This window comes from Falco rusticolus, unplaced genomic scaffold (genome assembly GCF_015220075.1).
Source record: "Falco rusticolus isolate bFalRus1 unplaced genomic scaffold, bFalRus1.pri scaffold_46_arrow_ctg1, whole genome shotgun sequence".
Classification (NCBI taxonomy): Eukaryota; Metazoa; Chordata; class Aves; order Falconiformes; family Falconidae; genus Falco; species Falco rusticolus.
Genome location: NW_023618230.1, coordinates 88,922 through 112,360, shown reverse-complemented (window position 1 = coordinate 112,360; position 23,439 = coordinate 88,922). Strand labels below are relative to the sequence as shown.

The 23,439-nt window shown below is 47.9% G+C and overlaps 2 protein-coding genes across 2 annotated transcripts; one reads left to right on the top strand and one right to left on the bottom strand.

The window, feature by feature from the left end:
- The first annotated feature begins 325 nt into the window (after positions 1-325).
- On the top strand, positions 326-17,429 carry LOC119142100 (39S ribosomal protein L27, mitochondrial-like). The gene is made up of 5 exons (XM_037374816.1): positions 326-397; positions 12,884-13,046; positions 13,767-13,834; positions 14,295-15,852; positions 16,634-17,429. The coding sequence occupies exons 1-4, from the start codon at positions 326-328 to the stop codon at positions 14,499-14,501; spliced, it is 510 nt and encodes a 169-aa protein (XP_037230713.1). The 3' UTR covers positions 14,502-15,852; positions 16,634-17,429.
- LOC119142099 (crossover junction endonuclease EME1-like) lies at positions 17,081-23,276 on the bottom strand. Its single transcript, XM_037374814.1, has 9 exons — positions 22,827-23,276; positions 22,519-22,741; positions 22,319-22,437; positions 22,031-22,123; positions 21,024-21,142; positions 20,679-20,784; positions 20,259-20,374; positions 19,700-19,889; positions 17,081-19,340 (listed from the first exon to the last, which is right to left on the bottom strand). The coding sequence occupies exons 1-9, from the start codon at positions 23,274-23,276 to the stop codon at positions 19,170-19,172; spliced, it is 1,587 nt and encodes a 528-aa protein (XP_037230711.1). The 3' UTR covers positions 17,081-19,169.
- Positions 23,277-23,439: the final 163 nt, after the last annotated feature.

Here is a 23,439-nt window from a genome sequence, read left to right as displayed (position 1 = left end):
TAATTCTAAATTGATTTTTAATGTGATTTTTCTTTGTGTGTTCTATCCATATCATAACTAATAGAGTGAACTTTGCCATCGAACTTTGTGAAGTTGCACTCCCACAAACTCTTATTAAAACTATTCCACTCATACCTTTGATAGCTATTCTTTAAGCAACTTCATCTGAACCACTCACTCGCACATGCCACCAGCATGTCATTCCCCAACCCTAAACAGCACAGTTGCTTATTCAGACACTGCTGACGGACACAGACCACCCTCAGCTCTTAGACCAGGTATACACCAGAGAACATCCAAAGTGAGGTGGGTTCCCAGCTAGCACATGTCATGGGAACCAAATGCAACGCTGCCCAAAGAGACCTCAGGAAGCTTCCACAATGTCAACTTCCACATGGTGAGGGGAATCCATTGCCTCTTTAATCATCAACTTGTCAGCAAAATTATTTGAAATATCATCTAAATAGAAGTTTGTAAGATTTAAGGATTCTGCTTCTCCCATCATGTTTCAAGACAATGGGATAAGGATGCTTCACGTCATCAGATGTGTCATGTCGCGTTTAGTAATATTTGTTCATGCTTCTTACATAGAAGGTCAATATTTACATTCAAAAACGTTCTTGTACAGATGACAGGAAAGCTACTTTTTTTTTTTTTTTATTGTTGCTACAAATCTAAAGAAATCGTTTACAAGGGAGCAAGCAATGAGAGGAGCACATTTCCTGGTCAGTAGCAGCTGGCTTATGCCAACTATTGAGATTTTTGACTCACAGAGGCAGTAAAAATCCCTACGGAACACTTTCTTCTACATCCTTCTGCTTTGATTAACTGCAGGGGAAGGGATAAAAAAAAAAAAAAAGGCGTTTAGACCTTTTGTTTTTAGCCCAGGCTCCCAAGAGCTGGTGTATACATGAGCCACTCAACACACACCTGCCACAATGGGAAATCACCTCCGAGTCCAACTTTCTCATGGTAAAAGGAAACAAACATCAGAAGAGCTTGATTTTGTATACAACATTGATAAAGCCATTCTCCCTGCAATTAAAACTAAAGGTATTCAATTCAGTAAAATGACACTGCATTCCCCATGACTTGTTTGATTGCATTTTGAGTCTGGTTGAAGAGTCACATTCAGGAGCTGCATAAGGATGCATTTCATTTGGAAAGATAACCAAATTCAGACAACGGGACTGTTGAGTTTTTCTAATCATTCAGAGGAAATATTTAAACAAGATTTTTATTGACATAATCTGTCTGAGCACTAGACATTTGAGAGCACAAACTACTTCAGGCTGAGCTGCAGTGTAAAACCTGCAGGATGACGTCTATCTTGCAGTAAGATGATCTTTGTCCTACTCGAGGCTAAACACCAAGTAAATCACCCCATCCTTCCTTCAGGGGCTACCTACAGGCAAAAAAAGGCTGTAGCTAGTGCACCCCAAAGTACTAGTCCTACAGTTTGCATTCTGCCAGCAAGGGACCCTACGCTTGCTGTGGGATGTCTTTCTGGTATCCAAATAGGAGAGAAGATCCAGGCTGATGCTGGGCAGTGGGGCTCCCATGGGACCCCTTTGACCAGCAGTAACCTACTCTGCTCAGGGTGCCGCTGTCCAAAGCCCATTGGCATGAGGCAAAAAGGATCATGTAGCAGAAGACGTAGAGCTGCACCCCAGAGGAGCCACTGCCTGACTCGGAGGCCAAGATGCCCAAGAGGTCTGAGCTTTAGCTCTTCACAAGTCTATGCCCTGATGGTTTAGTGGCTTATGATAGACCACTTGTGCAAAATCAACAGCCATATAACTCAGTATGTGCGGATTTTTTGGTTTGCAACCAAAGGCTTCCTCATTAGAGCATAGCTTGTCTTGCCTGCCCAGCACAAAAGATGACTTTGACATATTTATCCAAACAAATTCTAGTTATTCTCAACAGATCTTTTCTTGTTCTCAACTGATCTTTTCATACCAAAGTCCAGTTCTTGCCAAGGACACAGATTTTTTTTCTGACTCCATTTGCCTTAACTGGGGCTCTCTGACAACTCCCACTAGTTCCTCTGACACTGAACGTTTCCCTCCATAGCATGTTTTTCTTCTGTAAGGCATAGTCAGATGCTGGCACACTACAGGCCAGTCTCTCAGGACACTCACTTATTGACACATCACATGTTAGCAAGCATGACAGCTGCAAGGAAATATTTTTTAGCTGAAGTCTTGCCAGTTGTGCAACACAGGAGAGATCTGTCTCACATGACGGCTGCCTCTGGTCTATTATTTCAGTGTCTCACATTTATTTTCCATGGAAAGCCAGAAGCAAAGTATTCACCCACCCTCTTCTGCAGCTCCAGAAGGAGAAACTGGGGTAAAAGCTGCAGGGCTGGAGCTGCTCTCAGGGGTCTCCCACAGTTCAACCCCATAGATAAGGGGAGGAACGAAGGGAAGAGGTTGATTGTGCAAAATTAATTGCCCAGGACAGCTGAAGGAGAAGCGACATGCTGCTCAAAGCAGAGGCGAGTTTCAGGTTTCTAATACATGTTTAGGGTATTCCCCTTACCACAACTCCATCTCCAGCCTTTTCAATTACCTCAACTTCCATTTCCTTCCTCTATTTCTCTGGCTCCTCGGTAGATAAGATCTGTACAACTGACATTTTTCTCAGTCCAGAATAATCAAAATGACCCATCCCAGCGCAGAAAAGTTACGTCCTCCAGAACTTTCTACCTCAAGTTACCACACAATTTTTGTGTATTATTTTAAAGTTTGTTACGTTTGTGACCATCGTACCAAATATTTTGGAAGAAGGAGCGGAGAGCATGATCCTTTGTTCCAAGAGAAAAGCTCATTAACAACCCTAACGGCACATGCATCAAAGCTTTTTAAATCTGACAAGTCATCATCTAAAAAGCAATCCCCAGTCTGGGCATCTCTCCACCAAACCTCCAGCAGCAATTACAGAACCACATGGCATGAACCACCGCGTGAGAGCGGCGGAGATAGGGCTGCTCCAAGAAGCCCTGGAGAGCGCGCTACACCAGCAGATCTCAGCACATCAGGCAGACAAGAGACATCACGGTGCTTTGGAAAACATGGAAATGGGGAAAACCTGCCTCTGCCTCATTGATGTGCTACAGAGGATCACAGGATTGCATCACATCTGTCACCAATTCCCCTCTGGGAAAACGGATCAATGGCTGAGAACCCTCCCCCCGCACTCAGTGGGATGCTGCTGGGAGCTACAGGTAGCCCTGCTGCACAGATGGTGGGGATTTCCACCCTGCTCCAGTGTTTGTAGAGGAATGAAGGCAGAGGGTTGATTAGCATCGATAATACACAGCTGTGGCCTTGCCGCGAAGGCAGTGGGTTGACTGACATGGACAATGTGCAGTTGTAGCTCGTTCCTGTTAAGTAGTTAAATAGCACTGAGGAGGAGTAGTGTGGCCTGACCTCTGGAGGAATGAGAAACAGCACAGACAGTAGAATCTGACCAATGGTAAAAAGCCTTGTTGCAGCTTACTAGTTGGTGCTGCAACAGTATTTTAGGTTACAAATCCCTCCCTGCTCCAGCTGAGCCAAAAGACCCCTGCAAATGACACAGGCCAGTGAGGCATAGGCTCCACCACCCTGGGGGACCTGGCATCACCAGCCTAGTGGTTCTCCTTCAGCAGGATCCACTGTTGCAGGGTCATTTAAGCCTGTTGTGATTCATACTGGCCTTCCCACATCTTTGTCTTTTAAGAACTGCTTCAAAGCCAAGACAAGTCACCCCGTGCCCAAGGAGGTGGCAGGAGGGCAAAGTTGCTGGTCCCACTCCTGGGAGTGAAGGACACGTTTCCCCCTCCCAGCCTCACTGCCCTTGTCTGTGTAGGGTAGCTCTGGAGAGCCACCAGAAATGGAGGAGTAACAGGTCTGCAAAGGCCAGACATCAGGGCAAAATTCTGCTTTTCCCTCACCCAAAGAACACCAGGACAGGGAGCACCCCCCAGGTCCCCTCACACCACCACAGTGACCCCAAGGTGTTTGTAAACTCAGAACCAGCCCAGCTGCAGGTCCTTACTCAGATAACACAGCCAGGAGGCTCAGGGGAGGAACTTCCTAATAAAGGAGCCATTAAACTTCCTGATATTTCCCATTTTACTGGGGAATTCTTCCTTCTGGGTCCGTTCCTGCAGATGTGGTTCTGGGCAGGGGAATACACCGAGGACGGCGTGCCCCAGGGCTGTAACATGGGGACACTACAAACATAGACACATTAAATACCAACCAGTCTCTGGATGCTCTGGTTCAGGCCTGTTTGATCTCCAGAACAAAGGAGCCTGTAATGCTTCTGCCTCTGTGCTCAGAGAGGAGCCTGACAGTCACGTGCATATGTGTGACACCAAACTGACCCCAGATCGATTGATATTTCCACAGACATAACCCTGACAAGTTGCTTGATTGCATCAAAGCAACTCCTTACACAGGGCTTGTCGGGGTGCATCCGTGCCAGTGCCTTGTGCACAGCTTCCCGCTGACACCACGGAGGGCAGGGACCAGCAGCAAAACATGGCAGTAACATGGCCAGCAGGTAGGAAAGCCAGAGTGGGACACACCATGCCAAGGTCCTCCAGCACCGGGGATGTCCATCAGTTCCAGATCCAACCAACGTTCTGGTCAATCCCCAACACATACTCTGAACAGATGCAGAGGAACTGGCATTGTGGTGCCCACATAGGTTCCTCTCAGGCAGGTGGAGAAAGCCACCCAACCAAACACATACCAGCACCAAGGCAAACCTGGAAGAGACCAGGTACATTTCTTAAGAGCTCTCTCTTCTGAACTTCCTGGCTTACATTATTATGCAAAGCTCTGCCCTCATGGTTTGTTTTGCTTCAATTTGCCCAGAGGATGAAGAATTTGGAAAGAGATGCCTCAGATGAGATCATTCTACCCCCTCCCTGTCTTCTTGCATGACAATAGAATTCATTAATAAAAGTCACAAGGTTAAAAATTGTTCCAAGAAGCCCAGGGAAAGGGAAACCGCTTTTTCCTTGCCCAGCTGATTCCCCATCTTTGTGATCCCACACTGCACAAGGTCCACAAGAGACCTACGTAGAAAGCAAAGCTCAGATCCTTTAAAACAAGCTGCCTAAGAAGCTGGTGAGCCTACACAAAGTCAAAGTAATGCTTTTTGGAAGTGCCGAGTTCATTCCCATTGATCACAAGCAGGTTAGTGAGGCAGCCGCAGCACTCACATAGGAAGTTAACAGCCAAGCCCCACTGTCAGCCTCTTCTTTGGAAAAAATCTTATTACAGGCAGGAAGCAAGAACAGGAAGCAGGAAGCAGGAAGCAAGAGAAAGACAGTGAGATTTAACAAGTTTGGATACTTACTGGTAATGACACCTACTGCATTGTCAACTGCTGCTCCATTGCGCACGGCCAGCTCGGGTTGTAACAGCCGATTTACCCACGGGGGAGGTTGGGCACTGTAGCTCATGGTAACCCTGCATCAAAACATTGGAAGCACATGCAATAATTCAGGGACCAGAAAAACCATGGCACATATTTTACAACCTTGACCCAGAGATGGGGGAGCACTTACAGGAGGAAATATTGGTGCTGTTACTACTAGCAATAGCAGCTTTGATAAAGCCACAAAAAGCAATTCCCGTTTGAGTTGAAAAATAATGAATTAAATCATTTACAGGATGTCTGCAGAATAGAGAGAAAGCAAGTACCTGTTTAAAACCCTGTCAACTGTAACTGCTCTTTCAGCCCGGCTGCAAGAGTTCAGATAACTCAGCACTTAATTTTTGGAACATCTGTCCAACCCAGAGTGAGATGAGTCACTGCACACACCACCAGGTGCCACTTCCCGAAAAAGCACTTGTGGATGTTCCTGAACAAGGCTCTGCTGAGGCCCCAAACCTTCGTCTTCACTGTGCTTGTAGTCATGTGAACTGAAGCAGTGAAGATTTCTTCTTACTAACCATCTCCCAGGGCAGAACAGTGACAAAAGATGAGTGTGCTGGGGTGGATGTGAAAATCAGCAGATTCTCCTTTCCACACTGCTTGTCCCCCACTAGCCCGAGAGCTCACCTTTAAATGAAACTTTAATACAGCCAAATGTAAATGCATTCAACAACTGAAACCAGTGAAACAACTAAACCACCTGTAAGACCAACAAGGCTTTGTACTGAAGCAACCCCTGGAGCCTGCAGCAGCCTTCAGTCAGGTGCACATTATTTAATTGGTTTGAGGGGATTTTCTGGACTGCTAATCACCATGAGGTAGCTAAAAACCTGTGCAGCATGTTGAGTGCTACAGCACATTAGAGATGTTGAACCCCTGAGAGCTCCTTGAATAACAATGGTTGTTCCCCTTGTTTTGAGTGTGCAGCACCCAGAGAGGGGGTATCTACAGGTGGGTGAGCCAGAGCGCTCGTAGGGTGAGTGCCCACCAAAAGTGTGCTGAGGAGTTAAAGTGAAATATTCGTAGACGTTATGGAAAACATCCACAGTTCATGAAAACAAAGATTTTAAAAAGCCACGAATTTTGGAAGGGACAGAAGTTCTTATTCTTACAAACAGAGGCTGTCTTACTAAAAAGGAAAAAAAAAAAAAGGAAAAACAGAGACAAATTTGAAGTTATTAACTACCTGCTAAATAGTTTGTGGTTTCCAAGAGTCTCATGATTTCATGAATCTTTTCATATTTGTCGGGAACCAGCTACAATATTTTATAAAGCCCAGCCATGCTTTCACCCCTGTGCATATCGTGGGGTGAGACAACTTCATTTAAAAAAACAAAACGTCAGCAACTCATTCTGACATTCTTTTTGATAAGTTTTCCAACCGAGCAATTTTTGCTCAAGAAGCACACCAAGCAGATGACAGCGCATGCAGAGATGCCAATTGACAAATGTCTTTAAATGAAGTGCCTTCATATTCCTGCCACCTTCCAGGAGTCTGGCATTACATTTACCTGGTTTGATTTCCACCCCCTCACCCCCCACTCCCAAAGCCTTTTCCGAGTGATTCACTCTCAGATGCTCTCCTCAGGAAGTCTCAGTCACAGCAAGTCCCACGTGGCTGCAGAGGAAGGATTATCTCATTTCATCTTGCTACTAGGGCCACCTTAGTGGGATCCTGGTCACAGCCAGGGACCCAGTATCATCCTGTAACACATTTATCGCCAAGCCATAAACCATCACAAGCAGTACACATATGACTCAAGGCAAGGCAAAATTACCATTTAATTCCAAAGCAGATGCTCAGTCCAGAGACTACATCCATTTCAGTCCCCACTGGGCATATCAAAGTCTTAGCTATGCAATGCATTGTGGCATCCCCCCAAAACTGTGCTGCTTTAGAGACAGCAAGGCGTCACAGAGCTGTTGTGTACCTGCTGGATCAGTGTTAACAGGTAGGATTGTGGTGACCAGGAGAAGAGGGGTTAAGAGTTGTAATCTTTGCTGGATGCTACAGAGCTTCTCTCCCCTGGAAAGGCATCATCAAAGCAGCTTCATCTGCTTAAAGACTTTCCTGCAACATGATCCTAAACACACAAATACTTCATCTCGTGGCTTTCTGCTGCAAAACCCAATTTCCACAAATTTCCAGCTAACCGGACTGCAAACAAGCTATTCAAAAATTCCAGCTACAGCACTTTTTTTGTGTTTAACTTTCATTTTTATCCCAGTGTCAATACAGCAAAACCTCAGCAGCACAGATTCATCAGGCTTCTCGCAGTACCTCTGATGTTTGTTTAAAGCACCTCATCTAGCAGATGTATCTAGCATCAGTACCAGGAACTAACAGCAGTCACAGAGCACACAGCTCTGCTCCTGCTCCACTTTGATCATTCTACAGTGAGTATGAGAAGGCCAAGGGGAGAACCAGATCATTTTATCACTCCACTGGCTACAGCAGAGGTTCACGGTAATGCAGTCACTCCTTTGGCAGCTCAAGAGTCAGGAGGAATATTTCCACAGGAAACAGCAATTTAAAACAGTAGCATACTTCCAAAATCAGCAGGCTTCAGGGGGGGAGCTTCTACCACTGCCGAGCACCATCACCACCCTGCTTCTGCAAGGGCTCTGCTCTTCAGCGAGGGCAATGGGGACATCTGGTCACAGGCCTCACCTCCACCTCCAACACCCACCTTCTTGCAAAGGACAGGCCAAAGCAACCTTCCAGCTCAGGTGCAGTTTGCCTTGTGCCTCTTGTTCCCCTTGTCCCTACCCAGTGACCTGTGGAGAGGACAGAGCAAGCAGGTGAGAGAGACTGCAACTCTGGCCATAGGGAAGACCCCATAACCCCTTCCAAACACCATCGTTCCAAAAGCAGAAAGACTTGCTGGTACGACAGCTTTGAGCTGTTATCTTCAAACCAGCAGGCTTTTGGCTCAGTAGAGCTTCACTCACCATGGTTCAGGAGGAACAGACCCATAAACCCACACTCGATGAGGAGCACACCAACATGTGTGAAACTGCAGCCCATAACAGCTTGAGTCTCAGTCCACATCACCCCAGTGTTCAGATACCCTGGGTCTCCCTCCAGCTCCACAGCTCACTCCCAATCCAAGATTTCTTCCCAATGCACAAGCCCACCGCAGGCAGCAAGTCAACGACAGAGCCAAAAACCCTGCCAAAGCGCATCAAGCCCCAAGTGCTTCAGTCACCAGCTGTGGTGGTGAAGCTTCTTCCACTGACCAACAGCGTTGCCTGCACATTTAAATGCCATAGAAAACGGTCAAATGAAAAATGTTCTGGCATCCTCCAAATCTATTCTGTTCAAAAGAAACAAAACTCTACTTGCTTTCCAGGGAAAACAGGACCTGAAATCAGAAGCAGCCGTTAGAGGAAATATGAGTCACATTGTTATAACCAGCTTCAGTTTTATCTGCACTTCCCCAGCCTGAGCAGTCACACTTTGAAGTGGAGAACTCCCTTTTTGGTGGTTAGATTATCACTGAGGAGAAAACTTTGTGCATTTGTTTTGTTGCCTTGTACTTTCTACAGGTGTATCACACTAGCTTTAAAGGTAAACACTTCCCAAGACAGGCTGAATGGGATTCTGTCTTTGCTGCCTTAAAACTTGAGCTGTTTTCCTCACTTCCCCTGCTTCCCTCAAAGACTGACGTTTTGGCAGTCACAGGTAGAAAATCCACTGTCTGAGAGCATGGACGTAACATAAAACTAATGCTTGTCTCAGTAAAACAGCTGCCTGTCTCAGCCAGGGATGATGCCACTCATTTCTGCGGTAGCACTGCTGGCAGTTGGGACCGCAGAGCCTTTCCAGCAAAGCTCCCTGTGAGCATCTCCAGCTTGTGGTGGAGCTGGGCTTGACTGCAAGGATCCTGGCTGGAGGCTTCAGAGAGGTGTCTTGACCTTGGCAGCATTTATTGCAGCCCCTGCTCCCTTTCATCAGCAAAACACAGGATAACATGTGTGTTGACATATAGAACTCCCAACTACCATAAGGATAGCTCACACTAGTTATTAGATGAGGTCATTGGAGGTAAGGATTCTGCAGCCCCTGAGCAAACTCCTGCTTGGGCTAAGCCCAGCACTGACCCGCAGAGGCTGCCTGCGAGCCAAGACACAACGCTGGCACACACCTACAAGGATCTGGCAGAGGCCAGGCCATCCTGTGGAGCCTTTAGGAAAAAGCCCACGGGGGGGTGAAACAGTGGCCGCCCCCACCAAGCAAACTGGTTCAGAGGACTGCTACAGCACAAACCCCACGCTGCACAGCGGCTTCTGTAAATACATCAACCTCAGTCCCCAGAACAGCTCAGGCTTGATCCCTACAGCCTCCTCTGAGCTGCTGCTCTGCTAGGCGAAAGTCCCCAGGGACCTTTAAACTGTCACCTACTCACTCGTTTATGAACACAGTCTTTCAGTTTAAGCAGCTTTTTCCTTACTGCACCTTCACCCCCGCCCCAAGACATGCACCAACAGCTCCCAGCCCCTGCTCTGCAAGGCAGAAGCAGCTCAGCAAAGGTCCCCTGATCCCCCTGGGGGGCTGGCCACAGCTCACCCTTCCCGCCTGCTCACATGCCAGACTTGTGCTCTAAATAAGTCAGCTCTTGCTCCCAAAAACATTTAAGATCCAGCTGCAGCCAAATCCCTAGCATAATATTCAAAATCTTTATCTTCTAAAAAAAACCCCCAAAAAACCAAAACCCAAAACACCAAAAACACCCTCCCTTCAAAAGCTTGCCCCAGAAGAGGCAGAACAGGGAATACCTCCAGGTCCTCCACCCTGAGAAGGTTTCAGTATGAGGCAGTTCAGGGTTCAGAGATTTCTATTTCCCATCATGATTCTGCAGTCAGGAGTGACAAGGGCTGGCTTTGCAGTAATCCCCCTCTCGTGTCTGTGCATCTAAATGAACTATGAAATTGGAGAGCAGGGAGTCCAAGCATCCTCACCTGTGCCTGGCTCCTGAGGCAGCCCTGCATCCATCTCACCAGCAGGAACAGCTGCCCTGCATGATGCTGAACCTCTTGCCAGCTCCTGCTCACTCTGCCAGCCCAAGTGTCATGACAAACCCAGTGGATGGGAAAAGAAAAAATGAAATCAAGGCAAAATGCACCCTCCTCTTCCTCTTCCCTGACCATCACTATTAGAGCAACAAACTCAAACCCCAACAGCTGGTACGTCTGTAAGGAACACGTAAGGAGAGGTGGAGCGGTGCCCTTGCAATCTCATATGGCCTTTCTGGAGAGGACAAAGATGTACCATATGAGATGTGCTGCGATGTGCTTGTGGTCAGGACTGGTGCGAATTAATATGGATCTGGTTTTGAAAGATCTTCAAGAGACATCATGGAATTTGATTTCTGAACTGCTTGCTGCAAGGCAAAGATGATGCACATCACTTAGTGGCATACAGTGGACTGTCCTCCGATACTGCCATCTGCACTGACACCCAAGAAAATCCTTTGAGAAGGAATCTTTGAGAAGATCCCAGAGCTGCTACCGAGGAAGCTGGCAGCAATTAGCCTGGCCTGCATGATCACAGCCCCTCAAATCTCCTTCCTCAGCCCCTGCGTAAGCACTGCCACACGTTCAGAAGGAAAATACAGACTGCTTCAACCTCAGAGTGTGAGCACAGGCTCGGCGCTGGCTGCCAGGAGCAGGGGGTTGGGAAGATTTCACTGCCCCAAGCAGCTGCAGTTTTCAGAACATCAACACAAAGCAGACAGGCGGTACATTTGGGTGATCTGAGCAACCCCAGGAGCTTAAAACCTTTGCCAGGCAACTATTCTTCATAAATTGCACTCTGAGCAACAGCAGAGTCCAACAGACATTAACGCCCTAAAACTAGAAATACAGGGGAAAATTTTGTTAATTTCATTTTCTTCCTTCTTTCTTTGCTGGTAGGAGATTGCACACTTTTGTAATCTCCCCACATCCCCTTGGATGCGAGTCAGTGCAAAGGTGTCGTTCCTGCAGCAGCCAGCCAAAACCTCTCTGGACGACGTCTCATCTCTGCTTCAAAGAGGAAAGGAGCTGGGTAGAGCCCACCCAGCCAGCTGCCATCAAAAAGCCATCCCGACAGATACACAGAGCAGGCTGGAGCCTCTGACCTGGTCAGGAGCGCCTGGATTCAGGGAGCTGTTACCAGGAGCGAGGCCCTTGCAGCTTTCTGTGTGATGCCTTGGGGAACTGGATGCCTGTAAGAGTCGGTCTAAAGAGAACAATATTGTCTCAACATTGCCAACACAGACCTGGAGGTGGAATGTGGTCCTCATGGACACCAAGACACAAAGACCCTGGGAAGGAGAACTGCACAGTACGAGGAGTACTGTGCCGCTCCCTGCCACCTGGGATTGAAGGGAACAACTACAATAAGGCCACATAACAGCTGTCCAGAAGATGGATCACAACCGTGGTCATAACAACGAACCAGAAAACAATACAAAAACACACCTCCTGTCTGAAGCTACCCGCCTCTAAGGAAAACCGCGCCTCGGGCACTCTTCTCTGGACATGCATGATAACCTGGCTCGAGAAGGCGAAGGCTGGCAACAATCCGTGGACCAGAGGAGGAGCAGGGCCTGTTGCTTGGCATAAAAAGATGCCTTCTTAGCAACTGAACTTTGGAGATCTTCCCCACCAAGGATCACGACGATCAGAAGGACCGGTGGGACGCTGCCTGGACCTGGGACCATAGGGACACCTTGGACCCGTGGTGGTAGCTCTAATCCTCTTTCCTTTCCTTTTTACTTTACCTTTTATTCACTTTGTCTTTCTACCTATCGCACGCCGCTTTACGGGAAAACAATAAAATTGTGCTGTTTAATTGAAGCATAACCCCTTGGCGTGGTCGCCTTGATTTTTGCGCTTCGAGATGATAGTTAACAAACCATCATGAGTCCACTGCGTGGACTGTGACAGCTCCCCAGAGTCCCTTACCACTACTCCCAGGGCTCTGTAATCCTTGACACTCCTCACACCGCTCCTGGCTGTATCACTAGTGCCCACTTGAATACGTGCTTATATATTGTCTTGAATTGGAGTCTTCTCATTTGTAAGATTTCAAAATATTACTAAGTAAATGCCATTCAGTCGAAGGGGAAACTGAAACAGAGATCACAACTTGTCTTTTTTCAAAGCAATATAAGGCCAGTCCACAGCAACCAGTAACATCTGTACCTCGTTTGACAAGGCCTTGCTGAAACATGAATTTGTGCATATCCTTTAACATCGTTGCCGAGTGTTTTATTCCTCCCTGGGCAGTAACTGTACTTGAGATGTGGCCTCTTTGCTGGGGACTTAGGCCATGGTAGTCTAATTATGGTTTATCTTAGAAGTACTTCTCCTCCCCCCGGTCCCTGGGCTTTCTTTTGCCTTTAGTTTTAAAGCCTGTCTTAACTGTTAGCCTTTAAACCTGAAAAAAGAATAGTTTTTTTCAGCTGATGTTGTTTTTCTTCCTCCAAACCTAGTTTTAACTACTCCCCAGACAAGCCTGGTTGCCGTCAGGTGTGCTTCTAAGAAAACTGGAGGCAGCTACAAAAATGTAGGTGGCCGCAGCCCTGGCAAGCGCTATGGATTTAAAAAAGTAGATGGTAGGTCTGAGCGTCTGCTGAGTCTTATTTGCACTTCATTGGGTTCTTCGCAGCTTCTCCCCTGGTGCTGGTGTCAGTTGTTATTTCAGGAGGAGGTGGCCAGGGCAGCTTCCAAGAGAAAGGAAAGGGAAGCTTCAGTGAAACCTGGTGATGAAGGGTAGCCACCGGCAGGAGGGCAGGGTGAGCAGCCTCCCTCCCAGATGGGCCTGCGAGCGGCCAGCTGAACTTGCCTGCAGAAAACCTCCTTTGGTTCTGACTTTGCCTCTCTGGAGCGCCTGGGAGGAGGGCACACTGTGGGACACCTACTTTCCCCCCACGCTGCGGTGAAAAGCTGGGCATTTTAGGTGTTTACAAAGGGGAGAATTATGAGGCTGAGCAGAAGCCAAAGTACAGATTCTTGCAGCCAAGTGCTTAATAATTATTAGCTTTGCTGATGAAAACATCAATGGGAAAGGTAATAAAACAAATGCCTTCAGCAACCAGAAAATGCCTTGTCCCCTAGAAGTAATCTTTTCAAAGCCTAGGATTGCTTTTTGCCATGGTCTATCAATTGCCTTTCATTTCCCCCTAAGAGCATTTTTGTTTATATGCTTTTAGCAATTGAAGTAATTATTTCTTAGAAAATTCCCACAGAAAGCTGGGCTTTGGAACCGTTTGTGTTCTGCCAGGGCTTCAGGGAGCTCCATTGCTCTGCAGTCTGACTCTGTCACTCTGTTGCAGGTGAATTTGTGCATGCAGGCAACATTCTGGCTACGCAGCGGTTGATGCGCTGGCATCCAGGGGCTCATGTAAGTGGTTTTGTATCTCTTCATTCGTTCTCAGAAACAGCAGCCCACAACAGAGTGCTGTCTTCAGTGCCTCCTCTCTTTCAAGCTTGTTCTTAATGCTCTTCCTTATATTCTATATCAACCTGAAGCTGGGTTTCATTGCCTGGTATTTCTTAGTCACAGAGCCCGCTCACACCTGTGCCCATGTGACTCAGGAAAGGTCTGAAAGTTCTGGAAATCCCAGAACGCTTCTGTAACCTAACTGTGTGCTTGTGCTTCAGGGTGGAATCGGTATCTCCTCCCTTGTAATGAGCACTTTTGCATATGGATTGCTGGAAGCAAATAGCGTGGTTTTATTTTGAAATACAAAGCAACAGATGCTGTCGAAGGCAGGATATCCAGCAAGGCAGACCAATGATCAGATCTTCTTTAGAGGTGGACCTCCAGCCTTCCCTTTCTAACAGTCCTCATCCTCTTCCAGGTGGGGATGGGCCGTAACAAGACTCTGTATGCCCTGGAGGATGGGATTGTGAGATACACCAAAGAGGTCTACGTACCTCTGCCCCGCAGCAGTGAGAGCAGGGAAGCGATCTGTTGTCTACCCAAAGGAGCGGTTCTTTATAAAGCCTTTATCAATGTTATCCCTGTCACAGAAGTAGGAAGCTTTAAACTCGTCACCATGCTCTGAGCTTCCTGCCTCACGTAGGGAGGGATGGGAAGGAGCGACTGGGACAGACCACCACAGCTGGACTGGCATGAGAGGACAATAATATTCTAGCTCCGAAGATACCAGTGTAGGACTTCCTTTTCTTGCTCCTAAAGCATGTGTGGTCAGTGTTCAGGCACTGGGATCACTCTGGCTGAGCAGACCTTCACCTTGGCTTTGTCCCCTTTGTCAAAGCAAGCAGCTGGTCTGTCTCCTTTGGTCACAGCACGTTTGCCAGAGAAGAGCGAACAGGCACCCCTGGTTGCTCCGCTCAGAGCTAGAGAGCTGGCGTTGGCTCCATGCTTGTCCTTGTGCTGCAGGAGGGACGGCACCGCTGCCTGGGGTCTGACTTGCCTGTGTCTCGGCTGAGTGTGAATCTGGGTGAAGGTCTGACATTTGGCCGTTCCCTGCAGACCAGAACGATGCCACAGGCACTTCTGTCCCTGACACCATGGGTGGAAGCAGCGTGCTGAGGCCGAGGCCTCACACGGCTGTGTTTCACTGAGTTTGGTAGCTGAGAGGGGCCTGGAATGGGTCTGACACGCCACATCTGTCCAGGGTCTCTGAGCTCATTACTGTTCCTGAGAAAGCTGGAGGGTGTCTCAAAGCATGCTCATAGGGAGGCGGCGTCTATTGAGGAGACATGAAGAACATCACAGTGGATCAGCAATAACCAGGAGATTATCCCACCTCTTCTTACAGAGCGGGTGACAAGGCTCACAACTGCCACCAGCCTGAACCGAAATTCCTGCAGCCCTCAGAGCAGCAGGCTGCTGGCTAGATGAGGTGAGTGCTTACACTGCTTTTGCAACACAGCAGGGCAAAAAGCCACTGGAGAGGCACATTCCCCCCGCTGCCCCCTCACACTCTCTGTGCTGGGTTCCTGCTCTTCCCTGTTCCCCTTCAAGGACTTGCTGCTAGTCACAAGGCCAGAAAAGCCCTGATTTCTGTTACGAGAGGACTGCTGCTTGCCTGCCTTTGACCAAGGATCGATTACTGGGGTGTATACAAGCACCTACAAACCTGGCTTTCTACCCAGGTTTTGACAGAGTCTCACTGCACAGCAGCAGGTGAGCCTCTGGGCTGTTGCTAGCCCAGCTCTGCCAAAATAAACTAACTTTCTCCCCGGTAATGAGTGACAGGAGTGGCACAGGGATATTGTGGAAGAGCCCCTGCTGTAGTTCATCCACTGCTCATCTTTGGGGCCTTACTCTCCTGTGCCCTCAGTGCTCTGGTTTCAGGGCAGGTATCGTTAGTTACAGCTCCAAACACCGAGCAGCAAGTGCTGACTATGCCAGATGTTATGGTACAACTTCAAGAGCTCCAGATCCAGGTAAATCAGTGAACCTTTAGTGCTGTGCTCAGGGTTTCAAATGTCTCTGTTTTGCTTTAGTCAGTAAGGGCTCTTTGTTCGACAGGAGGCTCTTGGGACGCTGCCGCAGGACTGGCTTGGCAGATGCACTCGCTTGTCTCTGTTCTATTGCAGGAGTGCAAATCCGAAATGTCATAACAGGCAAAGCCTCCTGCTTATAACTAAGCCATAAACACTTACTGAGGAGCATCCTGGAGGTGTCATGCAGGGAGAAGGGACCAAAAAACTATGGAAGCCATACAGATCTAAGAAGAACATTCCCAGCTTGGGCTTGCACCGCGCGGATGATCCAAAGGGCCTGCCCTTTCAGCAGCAGCTCTGCCCTGCCTCGCGGCCTTAGACTTCTAATAAGCGCTGCTGGTGTGCCCTTTTCCCCTTAATTTGTGTTCCTGGTGAACTGCTGAGCTACAAGAAAGTTCAGCTGTTCCTAAGGAGAACGTACCTCCACTCATTTCTTTTTAAGTGTACTGACCTATATGTGCAAAACCAGGTCTTGTGTTCCACAAAGGTGCTTTACACCTTCTTCTGTGCTGACCGTGAAACTAAATTTGAAACTTTTCATCCTAAACAGATGCTGCACATCTACTTACTGAACAGTTAAGTGATGAAAATTCATGACAAAAGACAGCTGCAGCACAGGCTGAAGTATCTCACCCGAACAGCTTGTTTCTGAATGTAGACTATTAAAAAGATACTTGATTTATTCCTCACGTTCTCTGTCCTGTAAACGCTTTCATTACAGATCCCGCCTCCAGTTCTCGTCCTGCTCAGCCACCCCGGCACAAGCACTCCTGGTCGCGGTCGGCGCTGAGAGTCCTGCTTTTCGTGCTGTTCTGCATCCTCTGTACTTTGGCCGCCTGCAAGCTGACAGAGCTGCAACGTCAACCCCTGTGCATCAGCACGAACACTCGCTACGAGGATGTGGTAGCCGCTCTTCAAAACCATAAAACCCTGCAAAATATGCTACAACAGAACTCACAGCAGTGATTGTCCTGGACAGGCACTTACTTCATCAGCATCTCCTTCCACCATCTGCACAGGCAGAATTCCTATGGAATTGCGTTCTGATGAAACTGCTTTTAATCAGTCAGCATTGGTTTGTTGCTCCACTCCACCCAGAGCAGAGGTATTGTTCAGATCATCTTTGCCATGCATGTTTCGCAGTTGGCCTGTAACTCCCATGATTTGCCCACGTTAACCGAAACTTGTTAACACTTCTTACTTCCATGGGATGTTTACCTAGATGGTGAGACACAGAAAGCTACCGATCTGTATGAGTGGAAAAAACCAGGCCTTGCGTTATCTGGGTGCCTATAGCTCTATCCTGGAGGTAGGAGGGTTTTAATACATATCCATTCCTTGCTCTCATTTCTCTTTGTGCTAAAATTGGTGATACAGCTGTACGGGAGTAATATATTAAGGCCTACTCCAGGACCAATTACAAGTGTGCAGGGTGGCTGCACATCCATATGTTGCAGTGCAGAAGCTGATGCACTGTTGAAAGGAGCTGAATTTTCAATACAACAGTTTTCACAGCAGTTTGTCTGAACTGGATGTTTATGTTGCTAACGCATTTTCACTCGGGTATTTCAGAAACTGTCAAAAATTATTTCAGAGTACGTGAAGTGGAGTTAGAAATCATTATTTTAACCAGCTAGTGCTGACAAAGCAGTTGCAGCCGCGGCAGGCAGCACTGGGTGGCACTGTGGCAGCAGCACAGGAGCAGACAGGCCAGGGCTTTGCTGGGGGAAGCTGTTGGGAAGGCTGGGGGGTTTGGTGGTTTGCACCTAAAGAAAACTCACCTGCACAAATGAATTTATAGTTCAGAGAAATCCCGAGGTCTGTCATATCCGTAAGAGCTTTGTGAGCACTAAAATGCAGCGTACGCATAATGTGAAGCGGAGGTTTCAGAGAATATCCGTGCGACAGACTCCACTGAGACATCCTTCATTAGTTACCAGAATTGCTGCCTCCCATCTGATACCTGGGATTGTTGCTGCTAAGAGCAGTGCCACAAGGAAACAGCCTGTAGCATTTCATCCCAAGGTCATCAAGGCAGTAAGCTGTCACCTTTTTGTAACCTAATGGTAAAACTGTGATTCCCCAAGTATCACAGAAAAAAGCGACAGCATGAATCAGAGGAGGGAAGGGCTGCCTGCCTCTGGCTTAGCAGCTTGTGTTGTTTTCTGAGCTTCCTTGAAACAGCTTTAGGCTTTGCTTTTGGTATTTAACTCGTCACATTCTTTAAAAGTTCCTTGCTTAACTCTCCAGAAATGCTCAGAAAAATGGCAAACAACATTCAAAGCAATATTTCCTCTCTGCAGACATTCCTGCCAGCATCTGTTGCTTTGCCGTCTTAAGCTTGCAAATGCCAGGCTAATAAGATTTACCAGTTCAGGTCAGAAGCGTGCTACTGGCCAGGCAAGGGCTCCCGCCAAATACCTGCTTTTTTCTTCAGAGGCATCGTGGTTCCAAGGGGTAACTTCCACACACTGGAAGCTTAATTCACTCTGGGCACTCATCTCTGTAAGTGCTGCTGCTGCAGACCTCAACTGCCCTTGTGTGCCTGTCCACAAGTGCTAATGGCTTTGTGGACAGGCAAGCACGTTCCCCAGTCTAAGTAAAAGAAAGCTTTTTCTGCCAACTGTTTAGACCTCATAATTCCAGCACATACAACCAGATTTCAAGACCCTCAATAGATTAAGCCATCTGGAGACTGAATCAAGGCAGTCTAAACTTATATCTGAAAATTGGTCTTACTCATTCCCATCTGCCACAGTGGAAAACTGAGAGTCTTATTTTGTGAGGTAAAGTTCTTCCACCTCACTCGAGCAGGTGCTGGGGGGCGCAGCACCATGTTGCTTGAGCATTAGAATTTCTCACACTGGAGGGAGAAGGTAACTACTTGCAGTTTAGGCTAGCAGTAGAAAGTATTCAACACATGGCATACCTGTCTATATTCAAGACAACATGTTACAAAGCAAAGTTAATTATTCAAAATTGTTTATGAAATAGAAGGAATTATCAATGCTATAAACAGTGTCCAATTCATGTTCTGATGATGTTCACCACCTTTCTTCTGCAGACTCCAGCCGTTCAACAATTTCATCCAACCTTCTTCTGCTACAATAAAGTCTTGAACTTGGACCTTGAACTTAACGTGGACCTTGAACTTTAAACTTGAACTTGGCACAATAACTTAATTATCTAAGCGTTTCTTCCCAGAACAAAACTGAATACCTAAACCAGTCAAACTGTAACAGCCTCATTCCCTGGGGCTATGGATTGTAATTCAAATAGAGAGAAGGGTTGTAGGAAGTGGTCTGCTGATAGATTTGTCGGGAGAGGTATGGTCTAACTGCCTGGAAGGTCCTGCCAGCACCACTGCACGAAGGGATGTTCACCAGCAGGTTTTCCCGCTCCGTCTCCGAGGTTAATCTGCTGTAGGCCTAAAATCAACAAAAAGGAACAACAGTGTCATCCATTTGGATACATTGCTCAAAAAAAAATAATCAAAGCTAGGCACCTGTGACTGCTCTACCCTTTCACAACATAATTTTTCACCTGGTCCCTCCCTCACCAGGTCTCTTTTGTGAGCTGACAGGCTGATGTGAAACTAGTAGTGCTCCCTCAGGAGCCTGCTCTGTACAGCCAAAAGCAACGGGTGCCAAGGCATCCGTTCCTTTGCTGCCTTACTAAACATCTCCCACAGAATCATCATGTCAAATACCAGTTACATTATTTCTTCCACGCCTTACATTTGTTGGCTGTCTGCGCACAGTACTCTGTATTCCTGAGGCAATCTCACCTGGTACAGAAGCTGTGGAGAAGGGAAGGCAGCTGCAATAGCCTCAGCCATCGCAAAGTTGACCTGCCTAATTTGTTCTAACTGCCTCTTCCAAACTTGCAAGAGACCATTTACAACATGATCCACCTTCGGCCCTCCACAGCACCCCGGACCCGAGTAGAAAGGGAAGTCCGTCTCCTCTTTTGCTCGCCTAGGGAGAACAGAGAATGGGAAAGCAAGTAAGACAATGAGGCTATGAAGAAAACCCTATCCCTGCATCTGTCATTGCATTGGCGTCAAATGATGAAAGTCTGACCCTATTTTCTTTACATGCATTACCAGTTTCCTTGCTTGAGACCCAGATTTCCTCCTGAAAAGGGAAACAATCCTGTACTTGGGAGCCATCCTGACACAAGCCAACATGCACACAAAGTGGTACGTTGACATGAGAGAATTCCCTTTCTGTCAACCAGTTAAAAATTGTTGTCCTGAAGTACAGCCACGTAGCTGCTCTTCCCTCCAGTAACTGTGAAAGTGCAGCCTCTACGAAGACATGGCCAAACCTCATCTGACTGCTCACCTGAATGGTGCTTCAGCTACAGCTTTTGTGAACATGGTGACAAATTCTCCAAGCTCCTCCCAGCTCTCAAACATCTGGATTTGGACTTGTTTGGACACCTGCAGATCCACTAAAGCCTGTAAACCACGAAAGGAACAATTAATCTTGTCACACCAAACAGCACTCTTGTCTGAAACAAAAAAGGGTCACAGCTTCTTGTTACAGGATAAGACCAGCCACTCTCTCCCCATTTTGGGAACAGTTAATTTAAGGGACTGAAGTATTTAGGGGGTGGTGTGCCTCCTGCTGGTTAATACTGGTTTAGTGACATTCCAGCTGCCACAGCTCTTCAGTGGCAAGCTCTCATTTCGTGTAGCCCATTTCTTGGAACAGTGTTCAAAGAAGAGATGATGGCTGCATGCCTGTTTTACAGGTACTTACTTCTTCCACATCCTTTCTGGTTATTCCCGGATTTCTCAGGCTTCCCTGTTCCTCTTCTTGGTTTACACTTGCTGCCGCCTGTGGTGGTTTCTTTTTTGACTGAATTCTGAGAAACCCAAGAAGAGTAAAGTAAGACTGGGAACTCATTCACAGGTATTCCCCAGTGGTCACTGGGGTGACAGGCTGGAGGGGCCTTTGCTTGTGTTTCTGTATAATAGGGGAATAGTTCTGTGTGGGATCACCCCTTGGTCTCCAGTCTTTGCTACAAGGAATTAATGTAAACAGCTATGGCATTTGTCAAGGCCAGAGACAACACAGAAACTTTTAGAGGGAAGGATGTTCAACCTGAAATATTCTTCTACTCCAACTACTGCCAGTGCGATAATTTTCTGAGGCATCGCCTCCATCATGTAAGTCACGTAGCCCGACAGGGTCGTAAGCTGTCCCGCAGAGCCCTGGGCCACCTGCAAAGAGCAACAGAAAAAAAAGGAGTTAAACCATTCTGAGATGCACATTGTGATAAACGCAGTCACGATTCATGTCAAAATAGAATATTGTGTGATAAGCGTAACTGTTGTGCCCTGTGTACATCTAAAAGAGTTTGTGACCATTATAACCTGTATCACAATTGTAATGAATAGGCGCACGTGCTTCTCTTTTAAGACAATGTAAAAACTCCCCCTTCCTCTGAGGCAACTGCTATTAGAAAAGCGCGCCAAAGGAGACCCAGCAGGAGAAGGTGTACCCTAACGACCCAGCGGAGAAAGAGCAGGACGAACATCCGCAAGCGAGGAGAGATTGGTCAAGATGCTGGTATAAAAGACGCTGCTTTTAGGACTCAGGTGTGCGTGTGGTGGAGCTAATTGAGTTCTCCGCGCACCCAGCACTGTTTTTGCTTATTGTTTCTCAAGCTAAATTGATTGAACCCAAAATAAAATTGTTTTAATTGTTATCGTTTATAACGACATGTAAGTGCATCAACCTATGGCCCTGATTCTACAGATAGGCCTGCAGATGAAAAATTGTTTGCACTGCTCTTTGGGGGCAAGCAGGCAATACTTGATCTGGTATAAATTATGGCAGAAAATTTAAAAACCATCACACTCGATCTGACCATGTTACCTCTTCAAAAATGTGTGAAAAATTGTAACTAAGAAAGCAAGCTGGCCAAAACTTTGTATTGTACAACCCGAGTGGTTTTGATCCACCGATGGCTTCCAAAAGCAGATTTCTGGTTTACTGAAGCCATGGCTCCGTCCCACATCAAAACCTTCCTGCCGTGAAGAGGGATGACAACCACCACTCTTCTAGCAAGGCATGTTCAAGAGCACAAAAGTTATAAGCACTCTTACTTGTTTGTAATTGTAAACCATGCCCATAAAATCCTCCAGCTGAAGCACAGTCAGGACACGTTCTTCTTCTACCCATTCAGTTCCTGCATCCACCTGTTCAGATATGAAAACAGCCAGACCAAGGGTGTGTTTATAATTCACTCAAACCAGTGCTCCCACTCAGAGGCAGGGAGAAGACAAGAGGGGTGTTTATTTGGCCTGCTAAATACAACGACTAATGAGTGTAAATAACTTGGGGGGGGGGCGGGGGGGGGGGCAGGCAAGAACATTGAGATTTTGCTTGCACACCTGAATTTTTCGCCTCCAGCTGATGCTGCACGGAATAGCTTGACTAGCCTCCACACAGCAATACTTTTCAGCCTGCAGAGCCTTAAGGACATGCACTCCACCTGCTTTCTGTAAGAGAACTGAAAGCAACGCACAGGTCAGGCCTGCAGAGCAGAGACAGCACCCAACACAAAGGAGGTGCAGGCTGTGAGGACAAGTACCTGGATCTATCACCACGGCAATGCGTTCCTGGCTCCTCCCTAGCTGCTGGGCTTGTGGCATTTGAGCACGGGCATTCTGCTCCCTCCACTGCCAGGCATCACCGCGGGCTGCCCCACTGCCCTCCGCACCAAGCCTTGCCTTCTTGGCGGCGGGGGCTTCTTCGAGGGACCCGCTGCTGGCCGTGGGGCTGCCAGGCTGGCCTGAGGGCTCGGAGGGAGAACCCTCAGAGGCACCCGCAGAGTCTCTTGGCGCCGCAGGGGCTGTTTCGGTTGCCATCGAACACTTGTCCAGATGGCACCTGGGCTACCAGCGGCTCCCTGCTGCCGGGGGCCAGCAGGTGACTACCATCACTCGGGCCAGCTAGCGCCTCCGCGTCCCTGCCGCTGGCGTGGGGGGGCTCAGCAGCTGCCATCCTGCTAGCCAACACACTCATCCTGAGCCTATCATGTAGAGGGATGAATTCCTCCTCATCCTCATCCTCCTCCTCCTCATTCTCCATGAACACACCCTCATCCTCCTCCAACAGATAATCCTCATAATATACGTAGCCGTACTCATGCTCAAACCCATCACCCCCATCTTCCTCACTGTCCTGCTCCTCGCTCTCGCTGTCCTGCTCCTTGCTCTTGTTGTCCTGCTCCTCGCCCTCACTGGTCTCCTCCACAACCACTTTGGCCACCATCCCCTCCTCGGGAGAGGCAGTCGGGGGCTGCCCCTGCTCCGGCTGGGGGGCCGGTTGTGGAGATGAGGGCGGCATTGTTGCTGGGTGTAGCAGGGAGGTTCCGGTAACGAGCCCGTCCTCAGACTCCAAGTCGTCGAAGATGTCGTTGAAGATGACGTCGAAGCAGCGCGACGCTGCCACGGCTGCGCACCCTGCCGCGCACCCTGCCACGCCGCCCAGGCAACTGAATCCCCAGCGC

Bases quoted from the DNA above. Each gene is read 5' to 3' on its own strand.
- LOC119142100 (XM_037374816.1), top strand. From the start codon at position 326: ATGTCATGGGAACCAAATGCAACGCTGCCCAAAGAGACCTCAGGAAGC. The intron at 398-12,883 runs GTGAGGGGAATC...AAAAAAGAATAG, and splicing joins ACAATGTCAACTTCCACATG to TTTTTTTCAGCTGATGTTGT. The intron at 13,047-13,766 runs GTAGGTCTGAGC...ACTCTGTTGCAG, and splicing joins TGGATTTAAAAAAGTAGATG to GTGAATTTGTGCATGCAGGC.
- LOC119142099 (XM_037374814.1), bottom strand. From the start codon at position 23,276: ATGCCGCCCTCATCTCCACAACCGGCCCCCCAGCCGGAGCAGGGGCAG. The intron at 20,785-21,023 runs GTTGAACATCCT...TGGGTTTCTCAG, and splicing joins GGAGTAGAAGAATATTTCAG to AATTCAGTCAAAAAAGAAAC. The intron at 19,341-19,699 runs GTGAGATTGCCT...TGTTGATTTTAG, and splicing joins CTCCACAGCTTCTGTACCAG to GCCTACAGCAGATTAACCTC.